The following is a 16,936-nucleotide window of genomic DNA, read 5'->3' as shown; positions in this document are numbered from 1 at the left end:
GTTTGAAGGTAGGCCTTGAAATACATCCACAGGTACATACTGAACGTGAAAACAAACCAATACTGCCTGATGACTGAGGCTACTGAGGGCCAAATAAAGGGAAGGTAATGAAGGTGATGACGAAGTCCAGGTGTGTGTAATGATGGGGAGCAGGTGTGCGTGATGATGGTTGCAAGGACCGGTGGTTAGTAGACAGGCGATGTCGAGCGCTCGAGAGGGGGAGTGGGAGTAGGCGTGACAATTCTACAACCACCTAAAAGGAAGCAATTCCCAAACCTACTATAACAAAGCCATCACCTACAGAGAGATTAACCTAGAGAAGAGTCCCATAAGCAAGCTGGTCCTGGGGCTCTGTTCAAAAACACAAACAGACCCCACAGAGTCCCAGGACAGCAACAGCAACACAATTAACCCAACCAAATCATGAGAAAACTAAAAGATAATTACTTCACACATTGGAAAGAATTTACCAAAAAATCTGAGCAAACTGGAATGCAATTTGGCCCTAAACAGAGAGTACACAGTGGCAGGATACCTGACCACTGTTACTGACTCAAAATTAAGGAAAGCTTGGACTATGTACAGGCTCAGTGAGCATAGCCTTGCTATTGAGAGAGGCCGCCGTAGGCAGACCTGGCTCTCAAGAGTAAACAAGCTATGTGCACACTGCCCACAAAATGAGGTGGAAATTGAGCTGTGCTTCCTAACCTCCTGCCAAATGTATGACTATATTAGAGACACATATTTCCCTCCGATTACACAGACCCACAAAGAATTCCAAAACAAATCCAATTTTGATAAACTCCCATTTCTATTGGGTGAAATACCACAGTGTGTCATAACAGCAGCAAGATTTGTGACCTGTTGGCACAAGAAAAAGGCAACACGTGAAGAACAAACACCATTGTAAATACAACCCATATTTGTGTTTATTTACTTTCCATTTTGTACTTTAACTATATGCACATCATTATAACACGGTACATAGCCATAATATGACATTTGAAATGTCTCTATTCCTTTGAAACTTTTGTGATTGTAATGATTACTGTTCATTTTTGATTGTTTATTGTTTATTATGGTCCTCTGTAGCTCAGCTGGTAGAGCACGGCGCTTATAACGCCAAGGTAGTGGGTTCGATCCCCGGGACCACCCATACACAAAAAAAAAATGTATGCACGCATGACTGTAAGTCGCTTTGGATAAAAGCGTCTGCTAAATGGCATATTATTATTATTATCTATTTCACTTGCTTTGGCAGTGTAAACATATGTTTCCCATGCCAATAAAGCCCTTTGAATTGATTTGAATTGAATTGAGAGAGAGGAGGGATGCTTTGGCAATGTAAACATATGTTTCCCATGCCAATAAAGCCCTTTGAATTGAATTGAATTGAGAGAGAGGAGGGAGAGAGAGACAGAGAAGGGGGAGAGAGAGAAAGAGAAGGGAGAGAGAGCAAGAGGAGGGAGAGGGAGAGAGAGGAGGGAGATACAGAGGAGGGAGGGAGAGAGTAGGGAGAGAGACAAAGAGGTGGGAGAGAGAGAGAGGGGCGGGAGAGAGAGAGAGAGGAGGGAGATACAGAGGAGGGAGGGAGAGAGTAGGGAGAGAGAAAGAGGTGGGAGAGAGAGAGAGGGGCGGGAGAGAGAGAGGTGCACACACTGTATATTACAACACTGTATATAGCCATAATATGACATTTGAAATGTCTCTATTCCTTTAGAATGTTTGTGAGTGTAATGTTTTGATTATCTATTTCACTGGCAATGAAAACACATGTTTCCCATGCCAATAAAGCCCTTTGAATTGAATTGAATAGAGAGAGAGAGTGAGCAAGAGAGAGGAGATAGGAGAGGAGAGAGAGTGAAAGATAAAGTGACAGCGATACATAATATGCATTGTCCTTTTGCAAGTTTCACTTGTGGTAATATTTTTTTATTCAGATGCTAGGCCTGCATGTACAAATATATAAAAGTGAACAATTTCACTCTTTCTATGCACATTTTGCAACACCAGGGTTGGAACTCACAGGGATAAAACAGAAACAATACTAGATAGTGATATTTACCAACATCCTCCACCGATCATCAATCCTATAAACATTCATACAAGTGTGTACATATTACTTTACATGTCTCCTCCAGTTACACATATGAGGTCGAATCAAAGTTATTATCATATTAAAACATGTCAGAATCAAACCATGCATCAGAAATCATCTGGTACTACATTTTCGAATCTACTTTCTTAAATCTACAATAATGATTTAACAAGTTAAAATTTGCTACACCAAATGATAAGAACCGACATCACAAATATGTGACGTAGATTTTTCGCATCCATAAAAGAGTACTTAAAATATTATATCACAGTATATCATGACAGTGTCCCCTTGTGTTCCTCTTGCTCCTTAACCAAATGCCAAGCACATTTCAGGAAAACCCCTTTATATGTACCAGTACGTACAGTATAAGGAAGTGGGTATAGCTACTAGCTATGCATGACCAATAGAGGAAGGGAATGTTTTATTATGAATTGATGTGTGTGTGTGTGTGTGTGTCTGCACATATTTGTGTTCTGTGTGCTATATATGTTAGGTCATTCTACCACATTCAAACAGAGGCTTTGGGAGATAATGAACATTACAAAGGCAAGCAATGGAAACACTGATTCTAAGAGAGAGAGAGAGAGAGAGAGAGAGAGAGAGAGAGAGAGAGAGAGAGAGAGAGAGAGAGAGAGAGAGAGAGAGAGAGAGAAACCGAGCTGCACTTTCTAACCTCCTGCCAAATGTATGACCATATTAGAGACACATATTTCCCTTCGATTACACAGACCCACAAAGAATTTGAAAACAAATCCAATCCTGATAAACGCCCATATCTATTAGGTGAAGTACCACAGTGTGCCACCACAGCAGCAAGATTTGTGACCTATTGCCACAAGAAAAGGGCAATAAGTGGAGCACAAACACCATTGTAAATACAACCTATTTATTTATTTGTTTATTTATTTTCCCTTTCGTACTTGAATTATTTGCACATTGTTACAACACTGTGTCAATAATATAACATTTGAAATGTCTATATTCTTTAAAAACTTTTGTGAGTAATGTTTACTGTCAATTTCTGATTGTGTATTTCTCTTGTTTATTTCTCTTTTGTTTATTGTCTATTTCATTTACTTTGGCAATGTAAACATCTATTTCCCATAATAATGTTCTTGTTGTGAGATTAAATTACAAACGAGCTCAAAAGACGAAGGAAAGGTGCAAAGAAATTAAACAACAAAACTATATTCAAAGGAACACTGTGTCTTTTACTGGAAAAGACAGGGGACTAGACATTTTGTATGATAGAAACACCCTACTAGTGACCAAGTCCTACGATACAGGCAGGTTATCTATGTCCCAAATTGCACCCTATACCCTATATAGTGCACTACATAGGGAGTAGGGTGCCATTAGAGACATATGTGTTGAGTTTCACGCATGGCTGTAGTTCCCATAGAAGTCCACAAGGGCTGTGACTGATCTATAGATACCATATACATACAGATAATCTGTCAACCTCCTGCCTCTTCATCTCCTATTCTATCCCTTCTTCTATAAGCCCATCCAGTTCTGAGATTGGAGTGTTCAGGTGCTCCTTTTCCAGAGTACAAGAAATAGTGTGTGTGTGTGCATGCATGAAAATCTATGGGTTTCACTTGGGATTCCCCTGGTAGTGTAGGGTAGAGTCGTTAAACAAAGGATTCTTCACTTCCATCTCTCCAGTCTGCAATGAAACAAAAACGTTGTTGTTAAAAGCCAAACACAAACAAAGTCATCATCAATGTGAATATTGTGTGTTAAACAATAATTTGTGTGCATATATTTGTGTGTGTGTGTGTGTGTGTGTAGTAGTAGCACACCCACCGGTGCCAGTCCAGGGCACTCGTACACAGTGAAGTCTCCGTCCACTTCCTCCTCATCTGATGTGACTTCTGAGTCAGTGACTTTCGGTTCCGATTTATGACTGAGAAACAACAGAATGCACCAGGATGAATATGTGTATTTATTCATATTTGAGTGGAACTGAATTGTGGGAGAAAAAGAAAGAAAGAATGAAAGAGAGAAAGAGAGAGAGAGAGAGACTGAAAGTGACAGTAGGAGGAGTAGAGCTCACTTTTCCATGGATAGCATCTGCTGTTTCTGATGCTGATAGTGGTACATCTGAGCACTCTGGGCCAACTTCTTATCCCCCGACTGAGGAGGAAAGGGAAGAGGAGAGGAGAGGCACATGAAAAAAAGGGTTGAATATTTTCCCAGTATTTTACAAATGTTCCATCCCAAGAATAAATCACTTTTCTCCCGGGTAACCTGGTATTTCCCGCCAAAACTGGAAGTGTCATTATAAAGCATATACTGTAAAGCATATACTGTACATATGTATGGATTTGATTAGAGCTTTGCCTGATGCAGCCTGAGCCTGATGAGCCCTACATTAAAGACATTTTATGATCCCAAGCCCAAAAAAGCCCAAATGATTGTGCCATTATCCAATACATAGCCTTTGATAAAGTGCCTTTGGAAAGTATTCAGACCCTTTTACTTTTTCCACATTTTGCTACGTTACAGCCTTATTCTAAAATTGATTAAATTAAATTTCCCCTAATCAATCTACACACAATACCCCATAATGACAAAGCGAAAACAGGTTTTTAGAAATGTTTGCACATTTATTACAAATAAAAAACAGAAATACCTTATATACATAAGTATTCAGACCCTTTACTATGAGACTCGCAATTGAGCTCAGGTGCATCCTGTTTCCACTGATCATCCTTGAGATGTTTCTACAACTTGATTGGAGTCCACCTGTGGTAAATACAATTGATTGGACATGATTTGGAAAGGCACACACCTGTCTATGTAAGGTCCCACAGTTGACAGTGCATGTCAGAGCAAAAACCAAGCCATGAGGTCAAAGGAATTGTCCGTAGAGCTCCAAGAGAGGATTGTGTTGAGGCACAGATCTGGGGAAGGGTATCAAAAAATGTCTGCAGCATTGGTCCCCAAGAACACATTGGCCTCCATCATTCTTAAATGGCAGAAGTTTGGAACCACCAAGACTCTTCCTAAGGCTGGTCGCCTGGCCAAACTGAGCAATCGGGGGAGAAGGGCCTTGGTCAGGGAGGTGACCAAGAACCTGATGGTCACTCTGACAAAGCTCCAGAGTTCCTTTGTGGAGATGGGAAATCCTTCCAGAAGGACAACCATCTCTGCAGCACTCCACCAATCAGGCCTTTATGGTAGAGTGGCCAGACAGAAGCCACTCCTCAGTAAAAGGCACATGACAGCCCACTTAGAGTTTGCTAAAAGGCACCTAAAGACTCTCAGACCATGAGAAACAAGATTCTCTGGTCTGATGAAACCAAGATGTAACTTTTTGGCCTGAATGCCAAGTGTCACGTCTGGAGGAAACCTGCCACCTACAATGAATCATGGTGGTGGCAGCATCATGCTGTGGGGATGTTTTTCAGCTGCAGGGTCTGGGAGACTAGTCAGGATCGAGGGAAAGATGAACGGAGCAAAGTACAGAGAGATCCTTGATGAAAACCTGCTCCAGAGCGCTCAGGACCTCAGACTGGGGTGAAGGTTCATCTTCCAACAGGACAACAACCCTAAGTACACAGCCAAGACAACACAGGAGTGGCTTCGGGACAAGCCTCTGAATGTCCTTGAGTGGCCCAGCCAGAGCCCGGACATGAACCCGATCGAACATCTCTGGAGAGACCTGAACATAGCTGTGGAGCAACGCTCCCCATCCAACCTGACAGAGATTGAAAGGATTTGCAGAGAAGAATGGGAGAAACTCCCCAAATATAGGTGTGCCAAGCTTGTAGCGTCATACCCAAGAAGACTTGAGGCTGTAATTGCTGCCAAAGGTGCTTCAACAAAGTACTGAGTAAAGGGTCTGAATACTTATGTAAATGTGATATTTCAGTTTATTTTATTTTATACATTTGCAAAAATTTATAAAAACCTGTTTTTGCTTTGTCATTATGGGGTATTGTGTGTAGATTGATGAGGGAAAAAAACAATTGAATACATTTTAGAATAAGGCTGTAACGTAACAAAATGTGGAAAAAGTCAAGCGGTCTGACTACTTTCCAAATGCATTGTATATATCAGTGGTGGCCTGTGCCTTTTCAGATGAGGGAGGAAGATGAGGGAGGACGCTTGTGGACTTCAGTGCACAACACATCAGCTGTCTGTGACCAAGCGGAAAAACCTATCCAAGCCAAACCATCATATCATAACCACTAACCCCTACACACAGCCTACATCGTTGTCACCATAGCTAACGTCAAGTCAACATAGCTACTAGAACTAACGCATTAGTAAGTCCACTTTGATTGGGTGGACAACATATCAGTTCATGCTGCAAGAGCTCTGATAGGTTGGAGGACGCCCTCCGGAAGTTGTCATAATTACTGTGTAAGTCTATGGAACGGGGTGAGAACCCTGAGCCTTCTAGGTTTTGTATTGAAGCCAATGTACCCAGAGGAGGACGGAAACTAGCTGTCCTCCGGCTACACCATGGTGCTACCCTACAGAGTGCCGTTGAGGCTACTGTAGATCTTCATTGCAAAACAGTGTGTTTTAATCAATTATTTGTTGACGTGAATATATTTTGTATAGTTTTATCTAAAAAGGATAACTTTTTTAATGTTTCACTATTTTTATTTTTATACAATTCACTGAAGAGGATGGTCGTCCCCTTCCTCCTCTGAGGAGCCTCCACTGCTCTACAGGCCACGGCCTACTCTTCTATCAATGCTCAGGGTGGGGACAGACAGCGCATCAGTATGGAGCACAGATCACAATGCAGGTATTATTTCATCATGGTAACTTTATTTCTTGCGAAAGGTAGGACGACATTTGCTGCAGCATAGCCTCTACAGCCCCACAGTGGAGGTGTCATAATACCCGTAAAACCTAGTGGTCAAACAGTGAAATGGTTCCAATATTTTTTCCACCATTCATTTTTCCACACATCTCCATCTGGCTTTTGGAGGTCACCTTAGTTTTTCATTGTAAAGATGCATTTTTTTTTAAATTGCAGCTGCAGAGTTTTAAAACTCTTGAATATCGTTGTTTTAAATCAGTGCGCACGCGAGCACTCTCTCACAGTCTCTCTCTCTCCATCAATTCCATTCAAATTGCATCCAAAATAGATAGGCCTAATCCTGTTCAAGATTGATATATCAGTGGAGGCTCCTCAGAGGAGGAAGGGGAGGACCATTTAATAAAAATTAAAATAGAGAAACATTAGAAAAGTTATCCTTTTTAGATAAAACTACACTAAATATATTCACGTCAACAAATAATTGATTAAAACACACTGTTTTGCAATGAAGGTCTACAGTAGCCTCAACGGCACTCTGTAGGGTAGCACCATGGTGTAGCCGGAGGACAGCTAGTTTCCGTCCTCCTCTGGGTACACTGACTTCAATACAAAATCTAGGATGTTCGTGGTTCTCACCCCCTTCCATAGACTTACACAGTAATTATGACAACTTCCAGAGGACGTCCTCAAACCTATCAGAGTTCTTGCAGTATGAATTGACATGTTGTCCATCCAATCAAAAGATCAGAGAATGAATCTAGGACTGAAAGCATAAGTTACAGCTAGCTAGCACTGCAGTGCATAAAATGTCATGAGTAGTTGACTCAAACGAGAAAGACAACAGTTGAAAAGTTATTGAAAATTTATTCTAAAATGAAGGAGAAGCAAGAAAGATAGAGAGAGAGAGCAAGCTATATATACTTTTTTTCTTTCACTTTCACTTACTTAGCTAGTGAATGCAGCTAGCTAGTTTAGCCTACTCAAACACCCAACGCAAACAGAGAGGGAATCTATGTTACCTAGCTGGCTATGGCTATCCAACACTGGAACTCTTCCAAGTCAAGGTAAGCTTTTGGTTTTATCAAATGTATTTCCACTGGGGCCCGCAGGTGTAACTGCTAAACTGCTTGCTAACTGTACACTGTACTGCATGTAGTGGATTTACTAATGCGATAGTTCTAGTAGCTATGTTGACTTGACGTTAGCTATGGTGACAATGATGTAGGCTGTGTGTAGGGGTTAGTGGTTGTGATATGATGGTTTGGCTTGGAAAGGTTTTTTCGCTTGGTCACAGACAGCTGATGTGTTGTGCACTGAAGTCCACAAGCGTCCTCCCTCATCTTCCTCCCTCATCTTAAACGGCACAGGCCACCACTGATATATACAGTGCATTTGGAAAGTAGTCAGACCGCTTGACTTTTTCCACATTTTGTTACGTTACAACCTTATTGGAAAATCGATTAATATATATATATATCTCATCAATCTACACACAATACCCCATTATGACAAAGCAAAAACAGGTTTTAGACATTTTTGCAAATGTATTAAAAATAAATAAATAAAATATGACATTTACATAAGTATTCAGACCCTTTACTCAGTACTTTGTTGAAGCACCTTTGGCAGCGATTCCAGCCTCAACTTTTCTTGGGTATGATGCTACAAGATTGGCACACCTGTATTTGGGGAGTTTCTTCCATTCTTCTCTGCAGATCCTTTCAAGCTCTGTCAGGTTGAATGGGGAGCATAGCTGCATAGCTATTTTCAGGTCTCTCCAGAGACGTTAAATCGGGTTCAAGTCCAGGCTCTGTGCTTAGGGTCGTTGTCCTGTTGGAAGGTGAACCTTCACCCCAGTCTGAGGTCCTGAGTGCTCTGGAGCAGGTTTTCATCAAGGATCTCTGTACTTTGCTCAGTTCATCTTTCCCTCGATCCTGACTAGACTCCAAATCCCTGCCGCTGAAAATCATCCCCACAGCATGATCACCGTAGGGATGGTGCTAGGTTTCCTCCAGACATGTCGCTTGGCATTCAGGCCAAAAAGTTCAACCTTGGTTTCATCAGACCAGAGAATCTTGTTTCTCATGGTCTGAGAGTCACTTAGGTGCCTTTTGGCAAACTCCAAGCAGGCTGTTATGTGCCTTTTACTGAGGAGTGGCTTCCGTCTGGCCACTCTACCATAAAGGCCTGATTAGTGGAGTGCTGCAGAGATGGTTGTCCTTCTGGAAGGTTCTCCCATCTCCCCAGAGGAACTCTGGAGCTCTGGCAGAGTGACCACCTTGTTCTTGGTCACCTCCCTGACCAAGGCCCTTCTCCCCCGATTGCTCAGTTTAGCCGGCGGCTAGCTCTAGGAAGAGTCTTGATGGTTCCAAACTTCTTCCATTTAAGAATGATGGAGGCCACTGTGTTCTTGGGAACCTTCAATACTGCAGACATTTTTTGGTACCCTTCCCCAGATCTGTGCCTCAACACAATCCTGTCTCGGAGCTCTACGGATTATTTATTCGACCTCATGGCTTGGTTTTTGCTCTGACATGCACTGTCAACTGTGAGACCTTATGTAGACAGGTGTGTCCCTTTCCAAATAATGTCCAATCAATGGAATATACCACAGGTGGACTCCAATCAAGTTGTAGAAACATCTCAAGGATGATGAATGGAAACAGGATGCACCTGAGCTCAATTTCGAGTCTCATAGCAAAGGGTCTGAATACTTATGTAAATAAGGTATTTTTGTTTTTAATTTGCAAATATTTCTAAAAACCTGTTTTCGCTTTGTCATTATGGGGTATTGTGTGTAGATTGATGAGGATTCTTTATTTATTTAATCCATTTTAGAATAAGGTTGTAACGTAACAAAATGTGGAAAAAGGGAAGGGGTCTGAATACTTTCCGAATGCACTGTATATTGAGATATTGGACTGTCTGCTCTTACAATGGGTATACATGTCTGCAAAGGTGGAAGGCAGGTGGGAGGAGGTAGGAACATTCTAGCTAATGAGAGGGCAGATACGCATGTGAACAACAGGCACAACTCCGATTTAAAACTGCCAGGATGCCACCTGCGTCCACTTATTTCAGTACATTCGTAACAACCTAAACATTATGAAACTTCTATTCGATCAAATAAACCTCAATTAGCAATTCATTTTTAGGTTGATCAAGTTTTACACTCTCTCATAGACCTCCATACAAAAATTCCCCACTTGTCTGTTTCATGCTTTATTCGCACTGACAGATTTTGGGGCGTCTATGAGAGGCGAGAGAGATTCAGTCCTCCCGCTTCACATTTTCTGCCTTTTATCAATTCGATTTGTTCACATCTCCTCCGCTCTCTCTCGCCTCCTTTTGAAAAGGGTCAAAGTTAAATGACAGTCAGCAAGGAGCGTGAACATGGATGAAAAAGCGCTTGCTTGAAACGACACTGTCCTTCTCCACTAGACAAATTACGTTTACAGGGATGGATCCCAAAATAAATGTGTAAAGTGCTCAAAACAAATTAAGTTTGTTGTGCAAGACATTTTATAGATAAAACAATAAGTAGCATGTTGTTTTTAAACGTGTGCATGTTTTTCTCCTCTGACAAAACAAAAGCTGATTCAAAGGGCGTGGCATATTTGAAAACTCTTCCGCGTTAGGATACAAATGAATATCCTTGATGAAAGGTGGCTATCGTGGAGAGGAGGACACTCTTCCATTTACCTACTAATGAATTTACACACTCCTCGACCTCAAACACTTATCGGTTTCCGGGTTACGGAAGAGAGGACAAAGGAGAGAGGACGGAGGATAAACTTTTGCCCAAACGAGAAAACCCCTTCCTCTCTGATTTATCTGAGGTGGATGTATGGTTCCCCATGAAGGACAATGTACTTACTGAAGTCCTGTTGGCTGTTCCATTCCCATGGCCTCCAAATGCAGGGTAATCTACCTTCTGGGCCAGACGTGATTCCTTCTGCAACCTGTAGGGGCAACATTATTCTGGGACATTAGAAATTCAGAGACTGGAGAAGGAACAGCATGCAAAATATCCCAAAACAACTGCATTATGGACTGAGGATTCGTCCCAATGGCAACCTATTCCCTATATAGTGCACTTCTTTTGACCAGAGCCTCAAATGTAGTGCACTATAGGAAGTAGGGTGCCATTTGGGATGCAGCCTAACAGTGCAGTGCTTCAATTTATCTTTCATAAAATGTTCTAAAAAGTGATCTAACATGCTCCAACAACAACACTTACCAGTAAAACAGTGGAGTCTAGCACATCTTAGTAGTCAAATTGAGTAATAGCATAATCATATATATTGTAGTGCATCTGTAAATAGAATGTTATTGTCTGATGTCTTTTATTTTATTTACCCCTTTTTCTCCCCAATTGGTAGTTACAGTCTTGTTCCATCGCTGCAACTCCCGTACGGACTCGGGAGAGGCGAAGGTCGAGAGCCATGCGTCCTCAGAAACACAACCCTGCCAAGCCACACTGCTTCTTGACACACTGCTCGTTTAACCTGGAAGCCAGCCGCACCAATGTGTCGGAGGAAACACTGTACAACTGGCGACCGTGTCAGCGTGCATGCGCCCGGCCCGCCACAGGAGTTGCTAGAGCGCGATGGGACAAGGACATCCCAGCCGGCCAAACCCTCCCCTAACGCCTCAAGCACTGCAGTGCCTTAGAGCGCTGCGCCACTCGGGAGGCCCTTATCTGATGTCTTACCTGACCCAGAAAACAGTAGCCAAGATCAAGGCCGTGGCGCCAACGATGACACACACAGAGATCATAACTGCAGAGGTGGACACAAACAGAGAAAAGGATAGAGTGAACACAAATTACACATAAAAGGAGGAGAAATTATGAAATTGTGTGTAACTGCAGATGAAATCAAATCACTTTCAATCCTTTATAAATAGTTTTGTATATTTGCATCATACTAAGGCGGTTTAGTAGAGCTGGCCTGGGTGCTCCATGCTGGTCTTACGTCATAAACGTGTCTCTATTTTCAACTCATAAAGCCACTTACTGACGAGGAGACTGTCCTTGGAGGGGTATGGGATGGCTATGAGGCCATCAGGTCCTCCCGCTCCAACCCTCCCCAGAGCCCCAGTGGCAGGCTGGGGGGTCTGGGTGGAGGGCTGGGTGGTGGTGGGCTGCCCCACAGAGGGTTGGACCTGGCCTCTCATTCTGAGAGCCTCCGTCTGAGTCCTAGCTCCCTTGGAACGGGTTTCTGGGAGAGAAAGAGAGAGATTGAAAGATTAAGAGAGAGAGAGAGATTGAAAGATTAAGAGCGAGAGAGTGAGAGAGTGAGAGAGCGAGAGAGCGAGCGAGAGCAAGAGAGAGCGAGAGAGAGAGAGAGCAAAAGAGAGTGAAAGAGAGAGACAGAGACATTCATATTATTGTGGTGTAGATAACGTTTTAGATATAGCGACACGCATCTATAGAAAAGTAACTGAAACATCAAAAAAATGCATAGAAATGCATACAGATGTCACGCCCTGACCTATAGAACTCTAGTTAGTTTGGTCAGGGTGTGTATATCATGTGTGTGTTTTCTATGGTGACATTCTATGTTTGCATTTCTATGTTTGGCCGGGTGTAATTCCCAATCAGAGGCAGCTGTCACTCGTTGTCTCTGATTGGGGATCATACTTAGGCAGCCAGTTTTCCTGCCTGTGTTGTGGGATCTTGTTTGTGTTCGGTGAGGTTGGGCTTGTTAGTGTATAGCCTTCCGACGCCATGTTTCGTTGCCTGTTGTTGTTTTGTATGTTCATTCAGTTCAATAAACATGTATGCATTTCACGCTGCGCCTTGGTCTGACCCGTTCATCAACGACCGTGACAACAGAATGTAAGGCTCACCTGATTGTTTTGATTGTTTGACCTCCGACACTTCCTGTTTGGCAATGACAGAGTGAAGGAAGTCAATTTCTTCATCTAGAGCAGAGAAGGAAGTCATTTTACCTGAGGAGAAAGACAGGGGAAAATATAACTGTGAGTCTGTGTGAACATAATACCTTCATTCAGGATATAAATGTTTTATTGTCACATACACTGGATAGGTGCAGTGAAATGTGTTGTTTTACAGGGTCAGCCATAGTAGTACAGCGCACCTGGAGCAAATTAGGGTTAAGTGCCTTGCTCAATGGCACATTGACAGATTTTTCACCTTGCTGGCTCAGGTATTCCAAGCAGCGACCTTTCGGTTACTGGCCCAACACTAACCACTAGAATACATATGTATTGTGCTTCTACATTTGTGAATTGGTAACCATGACTGTAAGTCGCTTTGGATAAAAGCGTCTGCTAAATGGCATATTATTATTATTATATAACTGAGAACAGAGTGGGTTTGTGAAAGAGCATGATTTAGAACAGGATATCCTGTGTGTCAGAAGATGTAAGCCTGTGTGTTGTTGTGTGACTGCAGGTGCATGAAGGAACCCACGAGAGAGTGAGAGCCAGTGAGTGTTTGTTTGTGTGTATGATGGACAGAGAGTGTGCCAGTGTGTGTTGTTTGTTTGGGACGCAGTGAAAAGGAGACAAAGCCAGGGTGTTGTTTAACAGCTCTGTTGGCCAGACAGCAGGCCACATTCCAGGACTGGGCCACAGCGCTCCCTGGTTACTTGGGTACGTAGTGTGTGTGTGGCCAGGGGATGGAGCACGGCAGGGGGGCTTGTGCGATCACCCCGCCCCCCTGATTCGGCCCTACTCCCTCTCACACACAAGGCCCTAAATCTCACTCAGCTGAGTGCTAATGGTGAAAATAAATGGCTAATCTCACCCACTCCATTGTGGTGCATTTCCATACAGGATTTACCCCAGTGTTTAACCCAAAAGGCTCAGACTTTTCTGTTTCCATCTACGCAGACCGGCACCCATGGCTGACTGGGCCATGGCTCCGGCAGACCTGCTCTCACTTGGGGCCAAAGCCAGGCCACTGGTACTTTTCAGCTGACATTTACATAACAATGGCTAACTGTGAACTTTAACACCATCTCACAAAGCAACTGTTTTGATTAAATCAAATCAAATTTTTGTCACATGCGCCGAATACAACAGGTGTAGACCTTACAGTGAAATGCTCACTTACAAGCCCTTAACCAACAATGCAGTTTTAAGAAAGAATACCAAAAAATCACACAAAATACAATATAAAATAATATGAAATAAAAGTAACAAATGATTAAAGAGCAGCAGTAAAAAATAACAATAGCGAGGCTATATGCAGGAGGTACCGGTACCGAGTCAATGTGCGGGGGCACCGGTTAGTCGAGGTAATTGAGGTAATATGTACATGTAGGTAGAGTTATTACAGTGACTATGCATAGATAATAAACAGAGAGTAGCAGCAGCGTAAAAGTAGTCAAATAGTTTGGGTAGCCATTTGATTAGATGTTCAGGAGTCTTATGGCTTGGGGGTAGAAGCTGTTTAGAAGCCTCTTGGACCCAGAGAGAAAAGTATATGACTAGGGTGGCTGGAGTCTTTGACAATTTTTAGGGCTTTCCTCTGACACCGCCTGGTATAGAGGTCCTGGATGGCAGGAAACTTGGCCCCAGTGATGTACTGGGCCGTACGCACTACCCTCTGTAGTGCCTTGCGGTCGGAGGCCGAGCAGTTGCCATACCAGGCAGTGATGCAACCAGTCAGAATGCTCTCGATGGTGCAGCTGTAGAACCTTTTGAGGATCTGAGGACCCATGCCAAATATTTTCAGTCTCCTTAGGGGGAATAGGTTTTGTCGTGCACTCTTCACGACTGTCTTGGTGTGGTTGGACCATGTTAGTTTGTTGGTGATGTGGACACCAACAAACTAGAATCTCTCAACCTGCTGTACTACAGCCCCGTCAATGAGATTGGGGGCATGCTCGGTCCTCTTCTTTTTCCTGTAGTCCACAATCATCTCCTTTGTCTTGATCACTTTGAGGGAGAGGTTGTTGTCCTGGCACCACACAGCCAGGTCTCTGACCTCCTCCCTATAGGCTGTCTCGTCGTTGTATGTGATCAGGCCTACCACTGTTGTGTCATCGGCAAACTTAATGATAGTGTTGGAGCCATGCCTGGCCATGCAGTCATGAGTGAACAGGGAGTACAGGAGGTGCTGGAGGAGTTGCTGATTCTGCTCTTCACAAGTCCACACTGTCAGCCCTAGCTATGGAAACATTAATTTCCCTAGTATAACATAAGGGTGTATACACAAGTGTAACACTGGTGTTACAGTTGAAAAGCAGCAGGTTCCTCCAAAAGACCAGGGTACACTGTTTACATGATGAGCTAAATAAGATTGAGATTTAATATTGAATTACTGTAGTGAGACATCATGAGCCATATCACCGCCTGAGCCACTTTGCTGAATATGCTTAGTGCTGTCTGACTGTGTTTGTATTAGCGTGAGCTCTGTCTTATTAATGATTAAGGCGTTGTCCTCTCCAGAAGGGTGGCCATCTGGCGGTGGTAATGTGCGTGATATGATGTGGCAGCACTTTCACTCTGTGCTTGGTTACTTTCTCACTCCCCTCTATCACTGGACATTTAGTGTGCTCCACAGCAGGTGTCAGTGGGGGCGGGTCATGCCATCTGGACTTTGTAGGTGGTGGAGGGCTCCAAGTGTGCCAGTTTACTCAGCAAGTGCACTATTTCTACCCTACTTCGTTAGCCAACTGCAAAGTTTGACGAAAAGGATAAAATAAGAAAGAAAATGAGAACTTTCCTGAGATATTGTGTTGGTATGAGTACATGAGTGAGAGGGTACATACAAGAATCAGTGAGCATGAACCACAGAAAAGGGAGCATAAGGGTATTTGTATGTTTTTTGTCTGAGTGAGAGTGTATAGTACATAGAGACAGCAAGAATGGGGAAATGGACGTCTCAGTAGAACCTCACACACTGACTAAGCATGCACCTCTCCCTGCGTCGGAGAGCAGGTTTTGGCACCAACTTGATAATTACCCCTAACCCCCCCGATAAGTTACTGCAAACAAACACTAAACAAGTAAACAGTGAATCAGACTCACACCCATCTGTGAGGTTCTCTTATTCCACTTACAGCCCATTTGTAATCTCCCATTCCCCACTCTGGCTACACCAGGACAACACAATCAGTTACTGATCATTTCTCATTACAACATAAAGACACACACTGTCATTTGTATTTCCAGTCAAAGGGGCTGCCCTGCTTTGTTTGTGAAAGGGTCTTTAAGGGAACACTGAGTGAAAGTATCTACATTATAGTCATTTAGCAGATGTTCTTATCCAGAGCAATTTACAGGAGCAATTGGGGTTAAGTGTCTTGCTCAAGGGCACATCAACAGATGTTTTACCTAGTCGCCTCAGGGATTTGAACCAACAACATTTTGGTTACTGACCCAACACTCTTAACCGCTAGGCTATCGACCGAATAGGTAAATTAAACTTACTGACACTTTTTCTAATTGTTTACCAGGTTGAATCAGAATAATATCTGGCCTAATAGTTGAATTCAGACTCACACATGACCAAACAGTATAGATTACCGGATGACTACATGGCTTCCAATTTTACAGTTGATCTCACTGACTTATATTTCTCAGGGGGGGTCATTCTTAGGGACTACTGCTGCCCTCTTGTGGCGATGTGAACAATGCACTGGTAAGTATTTTCAATAGGCCCTCCAATATGGTGCACTAGGTTATATGGGCAAGAACATGCTCTAGAATGTTAGTAGCTATGGCTTCCTCTTGACCACATATGGCAAAGCTTGCTGGCCCGAGTCTATATTCCGGTCAGAGGTACTTGGTCAACATCCATACTATCCCATCCTCAACACTGCAACAACACATTTCTCTCTCTCCATGTTTACACTTGCAGTAGCTACGCAAAACCATGGACATATGTGAAAAACACAGCATAACACTACTTTTCAAGTTATATATTCATCCCTCTAACCCAAACACCATACTGGGAATATAAAATGTTTAAAAAAGATCACAGACTTAACTATTTGTTTCTTTGAGTGCCCATTGACTACATTTCCTATCATGACTAACATAGTCAGACTGCCACAAGGAATCACCTTGTC

At 42.9% G+C, this 16,936-nt stretch overlaps 1 protein-coding gene across 1 annotated transcript in view; it reads right to left on the bottom strand.

Annotated features, from left to right (window-relative positions):
* Positions 1–3,011: 3,011 nt before the first annotated feature.
* Positions 3,012–16,936, bottom strand: part of LOC121541145 (neural proliferation differentiation and control protein 1) — a 40,211-nt gene continuing 26,286 nt past the window's right edge. The window contains exons 3-9 of the mRNA XM_041850121.2: positions 12,741–12,842; positions 11,906–12,109; positions 11,602–11,668; positions 10,765–10,849; positions 4,161–4,240; positions 3,911–4,010; positions 3,012–3,770 (exon numbers count right to left, since the gene is read on the bottom strand). Coding sequence (XP_041706055.1) covers positions 3,699–3,770; positions 3,911–4,010; positions 4,161–4,240; positions 10,765–10,849; positions 11,602–11,668; positions 11,906–12,109; positions 12,741–12,842 — 710 coding nt within the window. The 3' untranslated portion in view covers positions 3,012–3,698. The remainder of the gene's footprint in view (positions 3,771–3,910; positions 4,011–4,160; positions 4,241–10,764; positions 10,850–11,601; positions 11,669–11,905; positions 12,110–12,740; positions 12,843–16,936) is intronic.

This window comes from Coregonus clupeaformis, chromosome 27 (genome assembly GCF_020615455.1).
Source record: "Coregonus clupeaformis isolate EN_2021a chromosome 27, ASM2061545v1, whole genome shotgun sequence".
NCBI lineage: Eukaryota > Metazoa > Chordata > Actinopteri > Salmoniformes > Salmonidae > Coregonus > Coregonus clupeaformis.
This window is presented reverse-complemented; position numbering and strand designations above follow the sequence as displayed.